Here is a 17,138-nt window from a genome sequence, read left to right as displayed (position 1 = left end):
CGCAGTAGAAGGAATTTTTATTAAAATTATTTTTTGAGACAGTGTAGTCTTGTTGGACTTGAGTCAAAGTTAAGTCGTTCTACATCAGACCAGCTGACAATTGCTGAGAGGGTTTTTTTTTTTGTTTAAACAACTTTTGTCACAGTTCAAAAGGACATTTAGGGCCACACACAATCTTGCAAAAAAAAATCATTTGCTTCACTCCACTTTAAATCACAGTATAGAAAATACAGTCCCACTAATGTGGCCCTAACACTCCTTATTCCCCCAAATTATTTTACTTTTGGACAGCACAATCAAGTGAGAACCTCTACAACCTTCTCTTGGAGTGGCAGTGGCAGATGTACCTAATGTTGTGTCCGACAGTGAGGCGAAGCGACTGTGCGTGTCAATCCCTCGTCTTCATAAAGTCAAGGAGGAGGATCGCGCCTTGCGGGCGGCCTGCTCTCGCTGCATCCTTTCACCTTCCCGCCGTTGGTTGATGGCCTTGGTGCTCGCGCGCAGCTTGCGCAGGCGCAGGGCCCGCAGGCGCAGCTGCAAGTCCTGCGGGATCTTGCCGCCCTTGGCTCGGATCTCTTTGAGGCGCTGTACCGGCATCTGCGTCAGGGTGAAGTCGCAGATGGTGGCACGGGGCTCCATGCCTACATGGCAGTGCCGCACGGCCGGGAAGTAGCCCTCGGCCCACGCCACCACCTTGTAGTCGCCCGGGTTCAGCAGGCGCCAGTAGTCTCCGTCGGCGGCTGCACGAGGGAGGAGGGGGGGCATGCCAAGGTGGCTGTGAGATGACTGCCAATAGCCCTCATTCCTTTGTCCGCCTTACCTGTTCGGATGTCGTGTCCGTGGTCCTCCACCCTGATCATGGCGTCCTCGATTCCTTTTTTGCTCTCCTTGTCCCGCACCACACCTTTCAGGCCACGATGAACCTGACGAGATGTTTTTTTTGGGGCGGGGGTAAGTTGACTCATGACTCAAGGCAACATTTCGATTCATTCATTATTAAGGAATGGAAGATTAGCAACCTGCTCCATGAAGAGGAGGAGCGACTCCTTGTTGTTCTCCCACTCGACGGGAAGCTCGCTGGCGTGAGGAAACTTGTCACAGGAAAGCTCCACCGTCACCTCAAAGCAATTCGTGTGCAAGTAGCTGAAATCATTCATGCCTGAGAAGGACAATTACTAGTGTCAGTGGTGAGACACCGGCAAAAAAAAAATCTGCAACAAAATGTCTAGAAATGGCTATCTTTTCAGGCGTGGAGGTAAGCTCAAGATAGACCCGCCTACCAAATTTCACAAAACTGACTCACTTCCGGCCACGTGATGCCAGGCTCCGCCGTTGATGATGTTGTTGTAGCCCTGGAAGTCCTCGCTGTGGCACAGGCGGCGCTCTGGGTTGGCCATGACTCGGTTGGTGGAGGCGTAGACGGTGGCAAGCCAGCGGAAGAAGGAGTTGTCCGGGGTGGGCGTGTGTGCCTGCGGGGCCCAGTTCTCGGTGCCGTCGTACGGGTACGTCACCACCAGCTCGCCCCCGTGCAGGTTGGCGCCCAGCACAAATGGGATGTCCTGCATCCAGCTGATCACGGCGCGGGTTTCCGGGGCGACCTGACCAACCCAGGACCCAATCACAATCAGCTTGCTGAAATTTTAGGTCTTTTGTTTTAGGACAAACTGATGTTCTGGTCCCTCACTGAGATCTTTTTTACGTTCTTTCGGTCTCCCGTCTAGAGTAGGCGGTATTTTCCTGAGTAATGTGAGGTGCTACCAGACCTTTGCCCCCCCACCCCTCCCTCACAATAACGGTTGCGTTTCTGGTGTTCTCACCAAGGCATCTTCTTTAGTGTAGTATTCCGGAATGGGAATGTAGTGGTTGGGCACTTTGGACGGGTCCCTGGCCATATGCTGAGCATCCCACAGGATGGTGTTCAGATCCGGAAAGTTGTGATTCAGGTCGATCCATTCGTAGGTGTAGCGTCCCTCGCCCCAGCCGGCCAGCTCGGAGCCCTGAGGAACGTCGGGAGTTTAAATCCACCAGACCTTTCCGGCCACAACCAGTAAGGATGAAGTACCTTCTTGTAAGCCATTTCGTAGCCGTCCGGATTCATGGAGGGAAAGAGGTGAATGCGGGTGTTGGTAACGAGCCGGACCACGCGCTGGTTGCCTCGCTTGTACTCGCGGCACAGATACTGCATCAGGTTGAGGACCAACTCACGACCCAGGACTTCGTTTCCGTGCATGTTGGCCACGTAGCGGAACTCCGGCTCGCCTGATCAAAAATGAGTCATTGTGTCTGGGTACCAAATGTCTCATTCATTCACTGAATGTTGAAATGGATCTTTGACGTCATTAGCCGTCATTAGTAGTGAATGAGTTAAGGTTTCTCACCGAGTTCGTGCTTCCCGGGGTTATCCGTGATCTCCATGACATAGAGCTTGAGGCCCATGTAGCTTTTCCCAATGGTGTAGATCCGCGTGATGTCGGGACACTCTTCCGCCACCGACTTCATCAGCTTTCAGAGAAGGAGATAGCAAACTTTAAAAGTTTTCAACGTACAAAAGACAAGGAACTGCTTGTGAACCTTTCTCATCTCCTGGTAGTTGTGGTGGCGGAAATCTAGATTGTCCTTTGTTCCGCCCTCTTGGGAAAAGTCATCCTGCGGCTCTGGAAGGTTGAACATCACATCAGTTAATTCGAACAGTCCATTACAAGGCCGGGGCATATAACCCTCGCAGGATGGGTTGCGCATGTGTACCGTGAACCCGACACCCAAGTATCTCAGCTCGAAGGCAGACGTCTCCGTCGGGGTACCAACTCTGCGGGTTGATGCGGATGTACCGCGCAACCATCGGGACGGGGAACAAGGCCAGCACCGGAGTTTCGGCGTCCATGTTGCCTTCAAAAACCTGCAGCATCGAGGTAGGAGTTTGAGTATAGGGGGAAAAAACTTTTGTCACTGATAATGGCATTGAAATTGATTGATTCAAGGTTTCAAGCCTGGGTTGGATTGGCGTTGGAAGCCTGACTTACCGCTTCTTGCGTTGCGTTCATGCTACTTTTCCAGGTGATGGAGTCGTTGCTCAGCTGCACTTTGTAGCTCGTGACCCAATCTTCTCTGCACGCGTAGGCACGCACACACAAAAAGTTTGCTCAGATTTCCCAATCGGGGTAATTGCGGAAACTTTTGACACTACCTGACCTCCAGATAGAGTTGCGTCCCTGCAGGATGACTCCGGTAAAGCGGGTTAGGTGCAGGGCGTCCACCTCCAGCCACTGGTGCTGATCCCGGTAGTCAGCACACCAAGCGCCGTCGTACAGGTCACCGTCCTCAATGCCCGACTGGAAATATTAGAGCGTGTGCGCGGGAATGCTTGGTCAGCATTGGGGCGAACCACAAACTAGTTGGCTCTTGAGAGTGACACTTAATTGCTTTCAGACTCCCAGGGCCATTTCATAAGAGCCTTTCATACTGTTATTCATCCAAACCGCATTATTTTTGCAGTTTTTTTTCCTCTGATGGCCCCTCGCTATGCCCCACTGTGTTTCTGATTAATATCCAGTCAACACAAAGACAGTGAGAACTCTCAAATCCTCTTTCCCCGTTAAAATGAATGGAAATTCAAATAGTCCGTTTCAGTGGCTTCTCAAATCTGTGGCTCATGATTTTCGGGAGCAGGTTCTCTACACTTCTTCAGAACGTATTTTTGGTGCACTAATCTATGGCATCTGATTGTAATGGAGGTAAAAAAAAAAATAATGCGATCAGATGCACGCCATCATCCTCCCACCAAGCACCAACATGGTAAGTTTGGCAAAATTTAAAGTTTTGATAAAAATCTCAAGCAGTTTCAAGCTTTTAATTTGGCAATGTAGTGGGCATGGAAAAAAAAGTACAAACTCAATGTTTGTTATATTGCATGTCTACAAGTGTTACGCAACCTTTTGCCACATTTGTTAGCCTGTCTATGGTGTTTCTCATTCTGTGTTAGCATTGGCATTGAACTTGCAGATTTATAGACTCAATTACTATATGTCTGTTTGCTATACAGTGTATGTGTGTGTGTGTGTGCGTGTGTGTGTGTGTGTGCGTGCGCGTGTGTGTGTGTGTGTGTGGTGGGTCTGTTGGGCGTGTGGTGTGCGTGTGGGTGGTGTGTGTGTGCGCGCGTGTGTGTGTGTGTGTGTGTGTGTGTGTGTGTGTGTGTGTGTGTGTGTGTGTGTGTGTGTGTGTGTGTGTGGTGGGTGTAATTAGTTTGACAATAGACTGGAATTGGAAGTGGCAATAAAGCACTTAAAGCCTCTTTTTTTCAAGATCTGCCCAACTGTCACTTTTGAAAAGTGGTTCCGGCATTAAAACGTTGACATGGCCACCCTTCTGCGTCGAGACCAAACATCTGAACAACACAGATTAAAAAAAAAACTAGGAAGAAGAATGGGAAATGAAAAAGAGATGGAACCTGGATGTTTAGCCTCCCCCTGTGAGGACCAAGACCAAATCTCTGGAAGGAGGACGCCTGGATTTGGGTGTCGTCCACCCTGAGGGACTCCAGACCCAGGGGAGGACAGCCTGAAATGGAAGTTTGAAATTAGGCTCTCAGTGTTTGAGGTGTAACAAATGGCCATGTTGAAAAATGTTTTTGTTTTGCTTCTGAATATGGAGTTGAAGATGCGGTGCCGTGCAGGGGCGCGTCTAGTTCAGTATGCGGCAGGGTGGCAGGCAGCCCACAAATCCTAAAAAGTCTTAGATTTGCCAATTCACGTGCAATATTTTGGAAAGCTGTGCCGTAGCCGTTTTTAAAGTCGGTAAATTGCTTGGTGGATTGTCTTTAGCATGACAATCAAAGATTTTACAAGTCCTTCCATTTTTCTGTTTGCATGGAAGAAAAGGTTTGGACAACACTGCACTAAGTCCATCCGGAAAATATTCACCGGGCTTCACTTTGTGTGACTTTTATAATTTCGAAGGGAAAAAAAATGAATGTACTGTATTCCATTTAGGAATTAGGCTGTGACATAATAACTTGTGGAAAAAATGAAGCAGTGCAAATAGTTTCCGGATGCGCGTTCTGCGTACAAACTTTGGTGTGGCGCGCTGCCTTGCAATTTGGGAAAACGGTCGACTTTGAATTGGAAAGCAAGTGACCTGAGATGATACTGCTGATGTGTTATTGTGGGTTACTGTTACTGTAAGCCAACATGCCAGATAGCGCCAATACTGTCACTCCAACAACGCATGTTACTGTTACTGTGTGTTACATGATGATTGACTCCTGTTACTGTTACTGTATGTTGGTTCGGCCGTGCGTGGAGGGGTTAAAAGTGTTCCGGCGTGAGTGCGATGTAATCGGAGCAGCTCGGCTATGCGGGTTGCGGAGAGGGCCCCATTCCCATTTTCCCACTCATGCTCCTCGAGGAGGAGGAGGATGAAGACGCCCAGATAAGGCATTTTTGTGCACAACCGGAGCCAACAGGGTCGTGTGTAAAATTGAATGTTCTAGCCGCTGGGAATTGCGAGGCAATAACATGAGCGTCTACCAGAATCGCTGACAGTGTGTCTGCTTTGGAGATTTAAGTGTTTTGGGCTCAAGAAAGTTCCCCGTGTTCTCACGCATGGAGACGAGTCACGACAAACTTGTCTCGGGGGATTCGCAGCACATCTGGCAACAAAGCCGACAGACAAAACAGCGCCATTCAAAACATGACCAATTGACCTCCATTTCACGGCAGTCGTTCAAATTACAGGTCTGGACTGGGTTTCAAATTATTATAATTTAGGATTCAAAATCAATAATGTTTTGGATGAAGGTTAGGCTTTCAAACTAGTGTTTCAAGGTGAGGTTGGAGTTTACGGTTTGGGTTTTAAGATGGTTTTATGGTGTCAAACAAGGATTAGTGTTCCACCCAAGGTAAGGGTTTCAAACAAGGGTTAAGGTTTCAGATTGAGGGTTTGAGTCATGTTAAGGTCTCAATCCAAGGTTAGGGTTTGAAACTAAGGCTTGGATTTCAAATTAGGGTTTCAAGACAGGGTTGACGTTTCAAACAGGTTATGGTGTTAAAATTAGAATTCCTAGCCAGGTTTAACGTATCAAATGAGATTTCAAATTCAGGTATTGAGAATTGGACTGATGATGTGTGATTGGTCATACCCATTTCAAGTTTGTCCTTGTGATTATCTTCTTCCTTCTTTGGAATTCTGCTGGGACGCGACGGCGTTGGTGCCCAGCTAGCCGTTGACTTCAACTCTGGGGTTGCCGTCGGGCTGCTCCCGGCAATGCCCCCATTTGTGGTGGCCGCGGTGGCGGAGGTCTTGAAGGTGTTGGTGGTGTTGGTCTCGGAGGCAGCAGTCTCGGTCGTGTTGTCGAAGTCTGCGCTCGCCCAAAACGTTCCCGCCAGGAGGATGATGAAGATCAAGGCTGACTTTTCCATCCTTCTCTTTGTGTGCTGCATGTGCAGAGAATGCGCAGGAACATTACTTATGAGGGGAGACGAGGGGGGAGGACCAAAAGGGAGAGGGAGGAGGAAGAGAAGGAGAGGTAGGGGCATTAAACCTCATAACCTAAAAGTCTCAAGTCCTCGAAGTAGAAAAATCATTGTGGTGCACTTTCAAATGGTGCAGGTTTCAAATAAATGCATCGCACTTTCGAATGTGTGTGTGTGTGTGTGTGTGGGGGGGGGGGGGGGGGGGGGGTCAAGAAAAGGTTAAGGCATCAAAGTAGAGTTTCAAACTAGTTTAAGGGCTTCAAATCAGATGTTCTCCGAGTGACCCCAAGGCACTTGTTTGTGCCTGATAAATATCTGGAGGATGGGATGCATCATACTTGGCATACACTCAGAAGAGATTACTCTTCTTTTCAGTGTTATGAGGAGATCACTTCTGCGAAATTCAGCCCACTTCCTGCTAAAAACAATCCCACCCATCCACCACTTGGATAACTCTGATGCAAGAAGTCTGCACAAAAACATGTTTCATATTCCCAAACGCTGACTATCCAAAAGGTCCAGAGCTAAATCAGCACAGGAAATTATTCATTCTTACTCACTCTCCACAGTGTTTAACAATTTCCTCTGTTTGTCTATTTTCATCTAATTTTCAAGTCTGTTGTGCAAAGTGGGGGTGACGAGGTACTCCCTTGACTCAGCATGAAACACACTTTTATTTGCTGTTTTATTGAATTGTTTGTTTTTGTCGTCTGATTTTACGCCACGTACAGCACTCTATGGAGCAATGCTTGTTTTCAGTATTTGAGTATTTTCCTTCCAAAATCCTTATTGACACCGAGTCAAAGTAGAGGGGGTTAATATGCGTTCTAGGGAGTCACCGATGATGGACACTTGCCTGTCCTGTGTGCCGACACCGTGAGTTCGATTTCCGCATATGACGGTGTTAATGTGTGTTTGACAAAAAAAAATATTTGTGTCTACAAGTGTCCCCGGTGTACACAAGAATTTGTTTCACAAAACAAAGAAAAACATAACATTGCTTCATGTATAAAAAAACAAAAACCATTTGTTTTCCCACATTCATATCATTCCATATTTGTTTTTTAATGTTTATTATTGTATACATTTATACCGTAGTTGTTCTTTCACGTTTGAAATGTTATAATTACATCCGTACTGTTTCTTTAAAATTCCAAGTATCCCTCAATCTGATTGGATCATTCCGTTGTGCCACCGATCGCCCTCAATTCCAAATTTCCGTCGATGGGATTGGCTTGTTCTGTTGTGACGTTTACAGGAAGTGGTCACGCAAATTACTAGAATCATAACATTGGAAGTCATTTTCCTCGTCCTTACACCTGTATCGTCTTTTAATTTGATCAGTTCTTCGACTTCGAGTGTCGTTATAATTTTGCGTTTGATTGACTGTACGAATGTAAAATGGTTTGTTGTTTGCTTAGAAACGAGCAGGATGGCTCCTCTGCAACGTAAGTTCTATTTCATGCCTACTGGCCATTCCTAACTTAAAATTGACACCGTTGTAGTGTTCTTTATTACTCAAATATATGCAGCGTTGTAATATAGTATTGCATTTATTTAGTATTGGTGTTATTTTGAGGATACATCAATTGCAAGTTTTTGTTTTTGTTTCAGATGATCGCAGGATGAACGAAATGGTGGTCATGTGACCTTTACCCCCCCCCCCCCCTCCACTCACAAACACAAACACACGCACTAAAATAATCGTCTTATAATATTTTTTTATTTGATTATTTATATATTTTGTGAGCATGCCTCGACTGGAAGTGTTTGCCAATGTGGCCCTGAGGGTGCCCAGCATCCTGGTGCTGGACCTGTTTTATAAGTATGACATTGTGGCTCTAATGGAGCAACTCCGAGTAAAAAATGAACATGTGTTCAGCAAGTACCGATGGCTCGTTTGTGACACGTTCTACCTTGGTGAGTTCTTCCAACTACCACCAATATATTCTGTATTAACTAATATTAGTTTTCTAACATTGATGTAGTCTTCTCCTGTTTTTGTTTTTCATCATTTTTTGTGTTTTTGTATTATCTAGCCATATATTTGTTGCAAAGTTGCTGTTCCTGTAAATTTTTCTTTTTCAAATATTGATAATTTTCTGATATTTTGTGTGCGTGCACGTGCGTAGGTCACTTGCTGATGCTGGTTTTGCTGCTGCTCCCACTGAGACATATAGTAAGTGTCTACCTGCACGTACTGGCTGCCATGCTGCTCTTTGTGGGACACCAAATTGCAAAGTTAGTACCCAAGCTTCAAATCAGTCATTTCCAAATTAGGGTTAGGTGTGTACTGAATTGTATTGTTGTTGCCATGAGCCGGCCACGCCCCTTTGTGTTGTCATTTCCATTTGTTGTTTCCAGGGAATTCATTCTGGATGAGATACGGTCAGACCACCAGGGGGCGTCCTACCTCTACGCTGAAGCCTTCAACAGATTCATTCGGTCATTGACAAGTAAGTATTATTGCCTCCAAGATAAGGTTATAGGCTTTCAAATAAGTCATAATGTGACACTGAATGGACGTTCCCTTGTAGGACAGCGCTATCTAGTGAGCGACGTGTGTTTGTGTTTAGGTCAGCTCCTCGTGAGCGTACTGTGTGCTTTCCTGATGAAAACGCGCAAGGTGTGGCTCTTCTGGACCCCCACTCTCCCCCTGCTGGCCCGCCTGGGCGGCGCCCCTGCAAACCTGCTCCCTGCCATCCACGTCTTTGCCACCACGCTCAGCGAGGTCGCCTGCGAACTCTTCCTACTCTTGTTACTCTACCGCCTCACCAAGAAGGCCTTGTCACTCAAGATGGAGGTGCTTTCATTCATCCTTCTGGTGTCATATCTTGAGAAACACATCTTCGTACCTTTTCTTTGGTTCTTTTATTTTTTTAAACAGTTTTCAGCTGACCTGATATTAGAATCCCGCGCAGGTGTTGGCGTTGTCTCGCCTGCCGGCGGCGGCTATTTCCTTGTGGACTGAGTTTGCCGTGCCGCTTCTGTTTAGCGTCTTCTGGGTGGTCCTCTTTGTGGTCCACTTGTGCTCCAGCATCATGTCTTCTGCCACCTCGTTTGCCGCCCATCAGAGCCTCCTCTTCTTCCTGCTCACCAGGTGAGCAAGCCAAGACTGAAAAGTCACCAGTAATTGATGCCTAGCCCTTAAAATGTTCACCGTACCTATGTGTAGATGACATAAGACAAAGCTCTATTTTTGTTCCTCTACACACTTCAACATTATGGTCTGAATGAAACTCCTCAACTGATTTGATAAAAGTAGAAGTGCTGATTGAACGCTAATGTTTCAGTAAGAATTAAAACAAAAGTACAGAGCTAGGCAAACTTTAGTTTAGGTAATAAAAAATGTGGTGGTCCTGCAAAAAAATAGTCAAATAGTAAAAGTCATTTTGTGTGTGCGCGTACGCAGTGTTTCCGAATGCTGCGCCACGCCGTACTCCCTGTTGGGTCTGACTTTCGTGGTGTCTTACTTGGCTCTGGGTCTGCTCACCTTCTGCAAGTGGTTCCTGGGGAGCCACGATGATGCCCTGAACAACCACAACGTCATGCACAGGTGAGCGCACGCTTTCAAACTCGACTATTGGAGACAGCCTAAGTTGCATTGCTGTCTGTCAGGGGGGTGACGGAGGGCGTGACGCTGCTGCTGCTGGCCCTGCAGACAGGCCTGCTGGCAACGGCCACGCTGCAGCGGACCTTCCTGCTCAGCATCATCTTCTTCATCGTACTCACGTCTACAATGCAGGCCATGCTCGAAATCGCGCACCCGCTCGTCCTCGCTCTGGCCGCCTCGCAAAACAGGTACTTGCCTTGACTCGCCCACACTACTTTTGTCCGAGCGAAACTCACTGTGACATAGTTGCTCGAGAGCGAGATGCCGCGAGATGGTGGCAAAGCACAACTTTTATCTAAAGAAAACTTCTCAATTTATCATTTATTTATTTGTTTATTTGTTTGTTTGTTTGTTTGTTTATTTATTTATTTATTTATTCATTTATTTATTTCATTTCCTTGTAGGAGTGTGTGGAAGCACTTGCGTGGCCTCAGCGTGTGTCTTCTTCTGCTGGTCTTCCCAGTTTTCATGGCATATGAAATTTTGCAATTCTTCCATATGGACTTCTGGCTCCTCATTTTGGTGGCAGGGTGCATGCTCACCTCCCTTCAGGTAGGCTCAGAACATTTCAGCTCTTCTAAGATCATTTTTGGTTCATCAAAAAATGTCTCTGTTTGAAGTGACCATTTTAGACTCCTCCCACCCATTGCTCGGGCATTTCTTGACTTTTGAGGTGCACATGACAGTTTTTGCTCTGGCCAGTTTTGCTCGCCGATGCGCTTATTTTGTACGCTCTCGTCGGCACAGACAACAGGCACGCTGTTCATCTACTCCCTCTTCATGGCGGAGCTGTTCCGCAGCGAGCCTGTGGACAACCTGGACGAGGTCATCTACTGGGTGAACGCGGTGAGCCGCTCGCTGGAGTTCGCTGTGGCGCTGTGCGTGGTGGCGTACGCCGTCTGGGAGTCGCTGGTGGGCGAGTGGAGCTGGACGGGCGCCTCGGTAATCGTCGTCCACTCCTACTGCAACGTGTGGCTGCGGGCGCGCTCGGGCTGGCGCAGCTTTGTGCTTCGCTTGGAGGCCGTCAAGAAGATCAACTCGCTACCCCGGGCCACGCCGGAGCAGCTCGGGCGGCACGACGACGTCTGCGCCATCTGCTTCATGGTCGACACCTGCCCATTTGCCTCCTTATCTATTAATCATCCACGTTGATCTATGAAGTTGACTTGTGCACGTGCGTTCACAGGAGATGACTTCGGCCGTGGTCACGTCGTGCGATCACTTGTTCCATGCCAGCTGCTTGAGCAAGTGGCTCCACGTGCAGGGGACGTGCCCCATGTGCCACCAGACGGTCCCGGCCCACCCGCCGACCTACCGTGCCAGGGAACCCGATACTTCGACACCGCTGGAGCCCGACGCCGGGGCCCTTTTGGAGGAAGACGTCGACTCTGTAGAGGAAGACGATTTCGACTCGGCGGAGGATGGTTCGGACGAGGATGATTTTCTTTGATGTTTTTTTTTTTGTCTTTATTTTTTGTCTTCACAAACGGTACAGTCCGGTCACATTAAATCAGTTTCATGCTAACATATGAATGGACAAACGGGATAAGGTGCTCTGTTTTTTTTTCTTTTCTCAAAGAGTCCTGGGTGGCCTCATTGTAGATTTTTCTAATCCTTTATTTTGGCCTTCGGTCTACATGCAAACAGACTTTGTTGATCGGTGGAAAGAGAATTTAAGGGATGAAGATTTTTTTTTTTTTCTAACCAAATGTGACTGTTGATATTTGTTAAAACCACAAGACACCATGGAGTGGATTCAACAACTATTTGAAAGCTTAAGAAGGAACTCTTAGTTGTTGGGTTTATTTTAGAAGCTAACATGCCAAACCAAAAATAGAATCAAGATAGTGAGTGCTTCGCAACTGTGGTGTGTTTCACAATCATTAAATATCTGGATATAATCTTGATCCTTTGAAATGAAGTTTATAAAATCAAAAAAGTATACTCTATGAATTAATCCTAAATGGCTTTCAATCAAAAATGAATATTGAATTTAATTTCAATGTCTAACCTGGGTTGAAGGTAGGTTAGGGTAGGAAGGACAAAATAACTATTTTGTACAATAGGATACTTTTTACTGTGGTCACTTTCTATGATGTCATTAAGGTGCGGCTTTTTTAATCAAACTTTAATGAGAATGAAACCTCACTTTCAGTCCATAAATACATTTGTTGAATTCAACTCTGGATTTAATTTGGAATCTGGTTGGACGACACAATGTGGCTTCTCCGCCTTTTTTTTCCAAATTTAAATGTGAATTGTTTTGATGACGTCCTCAAGGTGTGGTGAGAACAAGGCATTTCCTTGTTGCTACGTTTCAAAAATACAGAGAAACCAAAATAACACACAACTGCATAATTATGGCAAAAAGAATTATTCAAATAGAACTGTACTCATACAGTTTGTATACATTTTTATTAAATGTCTTAATTTATAATTTGTTTAAAATCCTCTATAGATAATACAAATACAACATTTGAATATTTTATTGGAATAATATTTTAATAGCAAATTTAGATAAATATACAAAATATGTATAACCTATGAGACGCTGTATAAATAAATGTTAAAATTAAATAAATATAAATAAAATTAAAAAGTCTGCTGAAATAGATCAAAATTAAGGTGAATGTTTATTGCAGCAAATATGATTTGTGTCTTCAGTGTCATTTCATTTCGTGTCATTTAATTTTAATCAACGTGAAATTTGATTAATTGTTCAACACCTATGAGCGTGTGCGTGCACGCGTGTTCGTACGCGTGCACGCAGAGCCTGCATCCGGGCCACAGTTGTTTTGACGTCGCCCACTCGCCCCGCCTCCTCCGGGGTGTCATCATAAAGGCTCACTCGCATGCAGACGGTCGCTAGCTGGCTAACGGCATCAAATCGACACGGGAAGCTTCGTGGTCCAGCTTTCTCTCCGCCCTCCCCCCTTACCTACCACCCCTACCCCGACGACGATACGGAATTTAAGGGGACAACTACAGAGACATTTCGGTGGCTAAGAAGAAAATAAGCTGATTGAGAATCGGCCCGGCTTCGCTTCTACCCACTAGCTTCTTTTTTTAATTTGTTCGTCGGCGCATACGTAATTCCTTTTTAGCTTCGTCGGCTAACTGTGTGCTAGCTCGTAACGACAAGGCCCCGGGCGTCGTGTTGTGTGCGTGCGACACTTGCGTCGTCGGTTCTCACGGAGCGAGGCCCCAGCATCCTGGCATATCACGGCCGGCCTTCATCGCCCGGATCGACAACCAGCAGCCGGAGCAGCCGCCGCAGCAGCAGCCCAACACAAGGATGGCTTTGAAAAGGATTAACAAGGTATCATTGACACCCCGACTCCTCGCCTGTTAGCCCGGGCTAGTGGCAGCCCCCCGGTTCTCCTGTTATCGTGATTACGTCGTCAAACATTGTCGTTGTTTTTCCTACTCAAAAGAAAAAAATAATTAACCACCACAGTGACTGCGACTTGGTCAACACCCCGGTTTGTAAGTTGAAATTGGTGCTTTACGCTAGCTGGTGTTAGCAGCCTAGCTGACTCCGGAGGGCCCCGAGACCGCTCACGGCTTATATAAACACACATGTCCGCGCTAAGATTGCAATCATGGCAAGTATTAGCGTCGTGTTTGTGCTCTCTGAAGTGTGATTCAGCTCGTTTTGCAACACATATCTTGTACTCATCCACAGGCGGCGTTTAACCAGAAACCATGAGTCATATTTTACGTCAAAAGCGTCGGGAGTGAAACATGTCTGTGCTATGCGTCGATGAATGTACTCAATCCCGTCGGTCACGCGTTCACATGCTGCTCAGCCGGCCGGCTTCTAAAATGCCATTATTAATTCGAATAACAGACAATGACAGGCGTTTATTAAATACGTATTTACCCGTGGAGGCCGGGTGGGGCAGTTTGGGGGGGGGGGGCAGTGCGCCCCCACAACCCTCCTCACTTTGAAATCGCAGCAGGCCTAAAAATAAAATGTTTGATGCTTCAGTCTCGTCCTGCTTTAAACTGGTTTGCACAATCGGAGGGCCAAAATTCCTCTCACTACTTGGTTAAAAGTATGGTTAATTAAAAAGTAGAAATAATGCTCAGCATGTGTGTAAAAAAAAAAAAAAAACATTACTCTCTTTCCTGAGCTAAATATTCAATCCTTACTCTACGTCCATAAAAATGCGTAGATACTATTCACCGTGACAACATCGCCAGGCTGACATACCTTTCCTTGTTGGATACATGTCAGGCATTGGGAAAAAGCAATAAATAATTGATCTGGAATTAATGGATTAGCAAATTGACAACTATTTTGATTGTTGGTTACCAGTTTTGAGTCCTGCCCCGTCAGTTCTCAGAATTTCAGCTTCAATAGTAAATCTTGTTCAAACTTGAACACAAACCATGTTGAATCAAAATTGGAGATTTGCAAATTTCTGCTTTTTATTTGGAAACAGATGGCTTTTGCACAAGTTATGAACTAAATCAGTGACTGAATCCTAATTTATTTTACAATGCCAATTTGAATCAGCAAAGTGTCGTATTGCTCTTCCTAAATGTCAAAGTTGCTTAATCACAAAAAGGCCAAAATGTACCAATCTATTGCCAATCGTTTAGGAAAGTTTTTTGCGCAGTAATGGAAAAATCACTTCGGTCCCTCGTGAACCAAAGCAAAGAAAAACATCAAATTTCAAGCTACTGTCGTGGTATCAAATAATTTCTCCCCATTTCAGGAGCTTCACGACCTGGCTCGCGACCCACCAGCGCAGTGCTCGGCCGGCCCAGTGGGCGACGACAGTAAGTCATTATCAAACAATCGACACTTCCAAGCGCCTTTTCAGGTCTAATCGTTTTATTTGTCCTGTCTGCAGTGTTTCACTGGCAAGCCACAATCATGGGCCCTGTAAGTGCAAATTCCATTTTTATCATTTTCCCCCCTTGTTTAAAATGAATTTTATTTATTTATTCTATTTGTAAGGGCAGAATTGTTAAAATGTATTTTTTTACTCTTTTGTCCATTCAGAGTGACAGTCCATATCAGGGAGGCGTCTTCTTCTTGACCATTCATTTTCCAACAGACTATCCCTTCAAACCACCCAAGGCAAGCGAGCACCCTCAAAAGTCGCATAAGATGGTCCAACGTTGTGCCTCATATCTTGTTTGTCTTCCAGGTCGCGTTCACGACAAGAATCTACCACCCAAATATTAACAGTAATGGCAGTATCTGTCTGGACATTCTCAGATCACAGTGGTCTCCAGCACTTACCATTTCAAAAGGTGACTTGCTCGTTCGCCGTTTTGGCTTCCTCGGCGTTGAGATACTTCCGGAATGTCACACCTGTTTGTGTTTCTTTTTGTTTACTTTTGTCGGCGCAGTTCTTCTCTCCATTTGCTCGCTGCTATGCGACCCCAACCCCGACGACCCGCTAGTGCCAGAGATTGCACGAATCTACAAAACAGATAATAACAAGTAAGGAACTGGAACAACAACAACAACATAAAAACAAAGCCCAAAAAAATAAAAGTGAATTTTGGGCTCTCGAACCTGCGGGGTTTTCAGCCCCAAAATTGTCCGGCATCATCACTGTGGTTTTTGACGTGCCCGCTCGCCGACCTTCCCGAGCTTGCTGAGCCGGTTGGCGCGGTTGCCTTAAAGAACAAACCAGATTTGTATCCTGCTCGAAAGACAATTGGAATGACGCGCACAGTAGGAAGATGTTAAGACAAAGCAGCCAAAATTCTTCACCCTAGAAAATGATTTTGCTTTCGCTTTCTGCAAACTGGCACCAATTTGCTGTTGAATTTTAAAAAGAGAGATTTGTGAAAAGAAAATTCGTCAAATTGGAACGGAAGTTTCTCCTATTTTATCCTTTTATTACGTTACTGCTGTAGGCCACAATTCGTACACTGCTGCTCACTTGGATAAACGCTGGACGTGTACATGCTGACTCAAGACGGAGGAGTTCTCTGGACCTTTAACTCAGCGATTAGCAATCTGCGCTCCCAAGCCAGTGAGGCATTGGGACTGGGTTCTATGCCCAATCAGACAAAAATAATAAAGATTACAAATAAAGTGAATCTCAATTCAATTTGAAAAAAAGTTTTCAGGTTGCGCATGTAAATGTGTAGTCATTGCCTTCTCCGACTGGCTTTTTTTAAAATCAAAGTGTGGTCATGTGCTTGCATATCTGCAGACTACATGCTAATGTTGCTCATGAACATCTTCTCCTTGCAGGTACACCAAAATGGCGAAAGAATGGACACAAAAATATGCAATGTGATGGAGGAAAAAATGGTCTGGTGGCAGGAGGGGGGGGGCGCATTTCTTTGGGTCAGACTGAAAAAAAAAAAGTTGGTCTTTTTTCCACTTATATATATTTTTTTGTTTAATCCAGAGCATTTTACACCCCCCTCTTTGGTTTTCTCATCTGTGCGCTAATAAGAAGGTCGTGTTTTTCTCTCAGGATGCGTGACGACAAATTTTCCTGGATTTTTATTTTCTCTCCGGTTTCAAACACACACCCTGTTTGGCCATGCATGATTAGCCAACACACACATGCGCGCACACACAAAATCGAATTAGTTAACTCCATCGATTTGGCAAAAGACAGGGAGAAAGTGACTTCCTGTGAGCAGATGACCGCGTGGTCCTGTTAGCATAGGAAGCAAGCGGTGAGCCGAGGCAACAAGCGTGTACAGAAAGAAAAGCACTGCAGTCCAGAGACAAAATGTTAAGTATGTTGTATTTTATGCATGTTAATTATAAAAAAATAAATAAACCGTAGGCTACTATATACAACACATGAATTTGGTTCCCCCTCTTGAGGCTTTTTTTATTTTATTTTTCTCTCCTCCGAGCTCTAGAAGCCACTAGATGAATTTTTGGCTTATGCCCCACACGAACTGTCTTCATGTACGCCCCCTCCCTCCCCAACCCACACAAGTATGTATAATGCGAAGCTGGCGGTTGAACAACTCACGGCTGTTTTTAGTTTCCCCTTCAATAAAGTTACTTCAACCTTAAATATGTGAATGATGGTCTCGTTTGTTTGTTATAATCGTATATG

At 45.5% G+C, this 17,138-nt stretch overlaps 3 protein-coding genes across 4 annotated transcripts; 2 read left to right on the top strand and 1 right to left on the bottom strand.

The window, feature by feature from the left end:
- Positions 1-2: 2 nt before the first annotated feature.
- Positions 3-6,558, bottom strand: LOC148385564 (putative carboxypeptidase X1). The gene is made up of 13 exons (XM_088400630.1): positions 6,134-6,558; positions 4,445-4,554; positions 3,190-3,329; positions 3,021-3,105; positions 2,746-2,896; positions 2,572-2,654; positions 2,379-2,502; positions 2,063-2,259; positions 1,818-1,997; positions 1,304-1,598; positions 1,020-1,159; positions 821-923; positions 3-740 (listed from the first exon to the last, which is right to left on the bottom strand). The coding sequence occupies exons 1-13, from the start codon at positions 6,528-6,530 to the stop codon at positions 403-405; spliced, it is 2,343 nt and encodes a 780-aa protein (XP_088256756.1). The 5' UTR covers positions 6,531-6,558; the 3' UTR covers positions 3-402.
- A 1,145-nt stretch (positions 6,559-7,703) lies between these two features.
- On the top strand, positions 7,704-12,261 carry LOC148385563 (RING finger protein 145). Of its 2 annotated transcripts, none has more exons than XM_088399792.1 (11): positions 7,704-7,915; positions 8,082-8,387; positions 8,600-8,708; positions 8,832-8,923; positions 9,044-9,270; positions 9,377-9,567; positions 9,880-10,023; positions 10,086-10,268; positions 10,485-10,632; positions 10,828-11,184; positions 11,267-12,261. In XM_088399792.1, the coding sequence occupies exons 2-11, from the start codon at positions 8,219-8,221 to the stop codon at positions 11,528-11,530; spliced, it is 1,884 nt and encodes a 627-aa protein (XP_088255918.1). In that variant the 5' UTR covers positions 7,704-7,915; positions 8,082-8,218; the 3' UTR covers positions 11,531-12,261. The 2 variants fall into 2 exon arrangements, with proteins under 2 accessions (XP_088255918.1, XP_088255919.1); XM_088399793.1 differs by having other exon boundaries at positions 7,705-7,915; positions 9,389-9,567.
- A 655-nt stretch (positions 12,262-12,916) lies between these two features.
- Positions 12,917-17,096, top strand: ube2d3 (ubiquitin-conjugating enzyme E2D 3). Its single transcript, XM_088399800.1, has 7 exons — positions 12,917-13,399; positions 14,805-14,868; positions 14,943-14,974; positions 15,095-15,172; positions 15,243-15,348; positions 15,448-15,541; positions 16,307-17,096. The coding sequence occupies exons 1-7, from the start codon at positions 13,376-13,378 to the stop codon at positions 16,350-16,352; spliced, it is 444 nt and encodes a 147-aa protein (XP_088255926.1). The 5' UTR covers positions 12,917-13,375; the 3' UTR covers positions 16,353-17,096.
- The last annotated feature ends 42 nt before the right edge of the window (positions 17,097-17,138 follow it).

The sequence above is a fragment of the Syngnathus floridae genome, chromosome 16 (genome assembly GCF_059516105.1).
Source record: "Syngnathus floridae isolate MCC-2025c chromosome 16, RoL_Sflo_1.0, whole genome shotgun sequence".
In the NCBI taxonomy this organism is placed as follows: domain Eukaryota; kingdom Metazoa; phylum Chordata; class Actinopteri; order Syngnathiformes; family Syngnathidae; genus Syngnathus; species Syngnathus floridae.
Note: the sequence above shows the minus strand (reverse complement) of the source record. Positions and strands in the feature narration are given on the sequence as shown.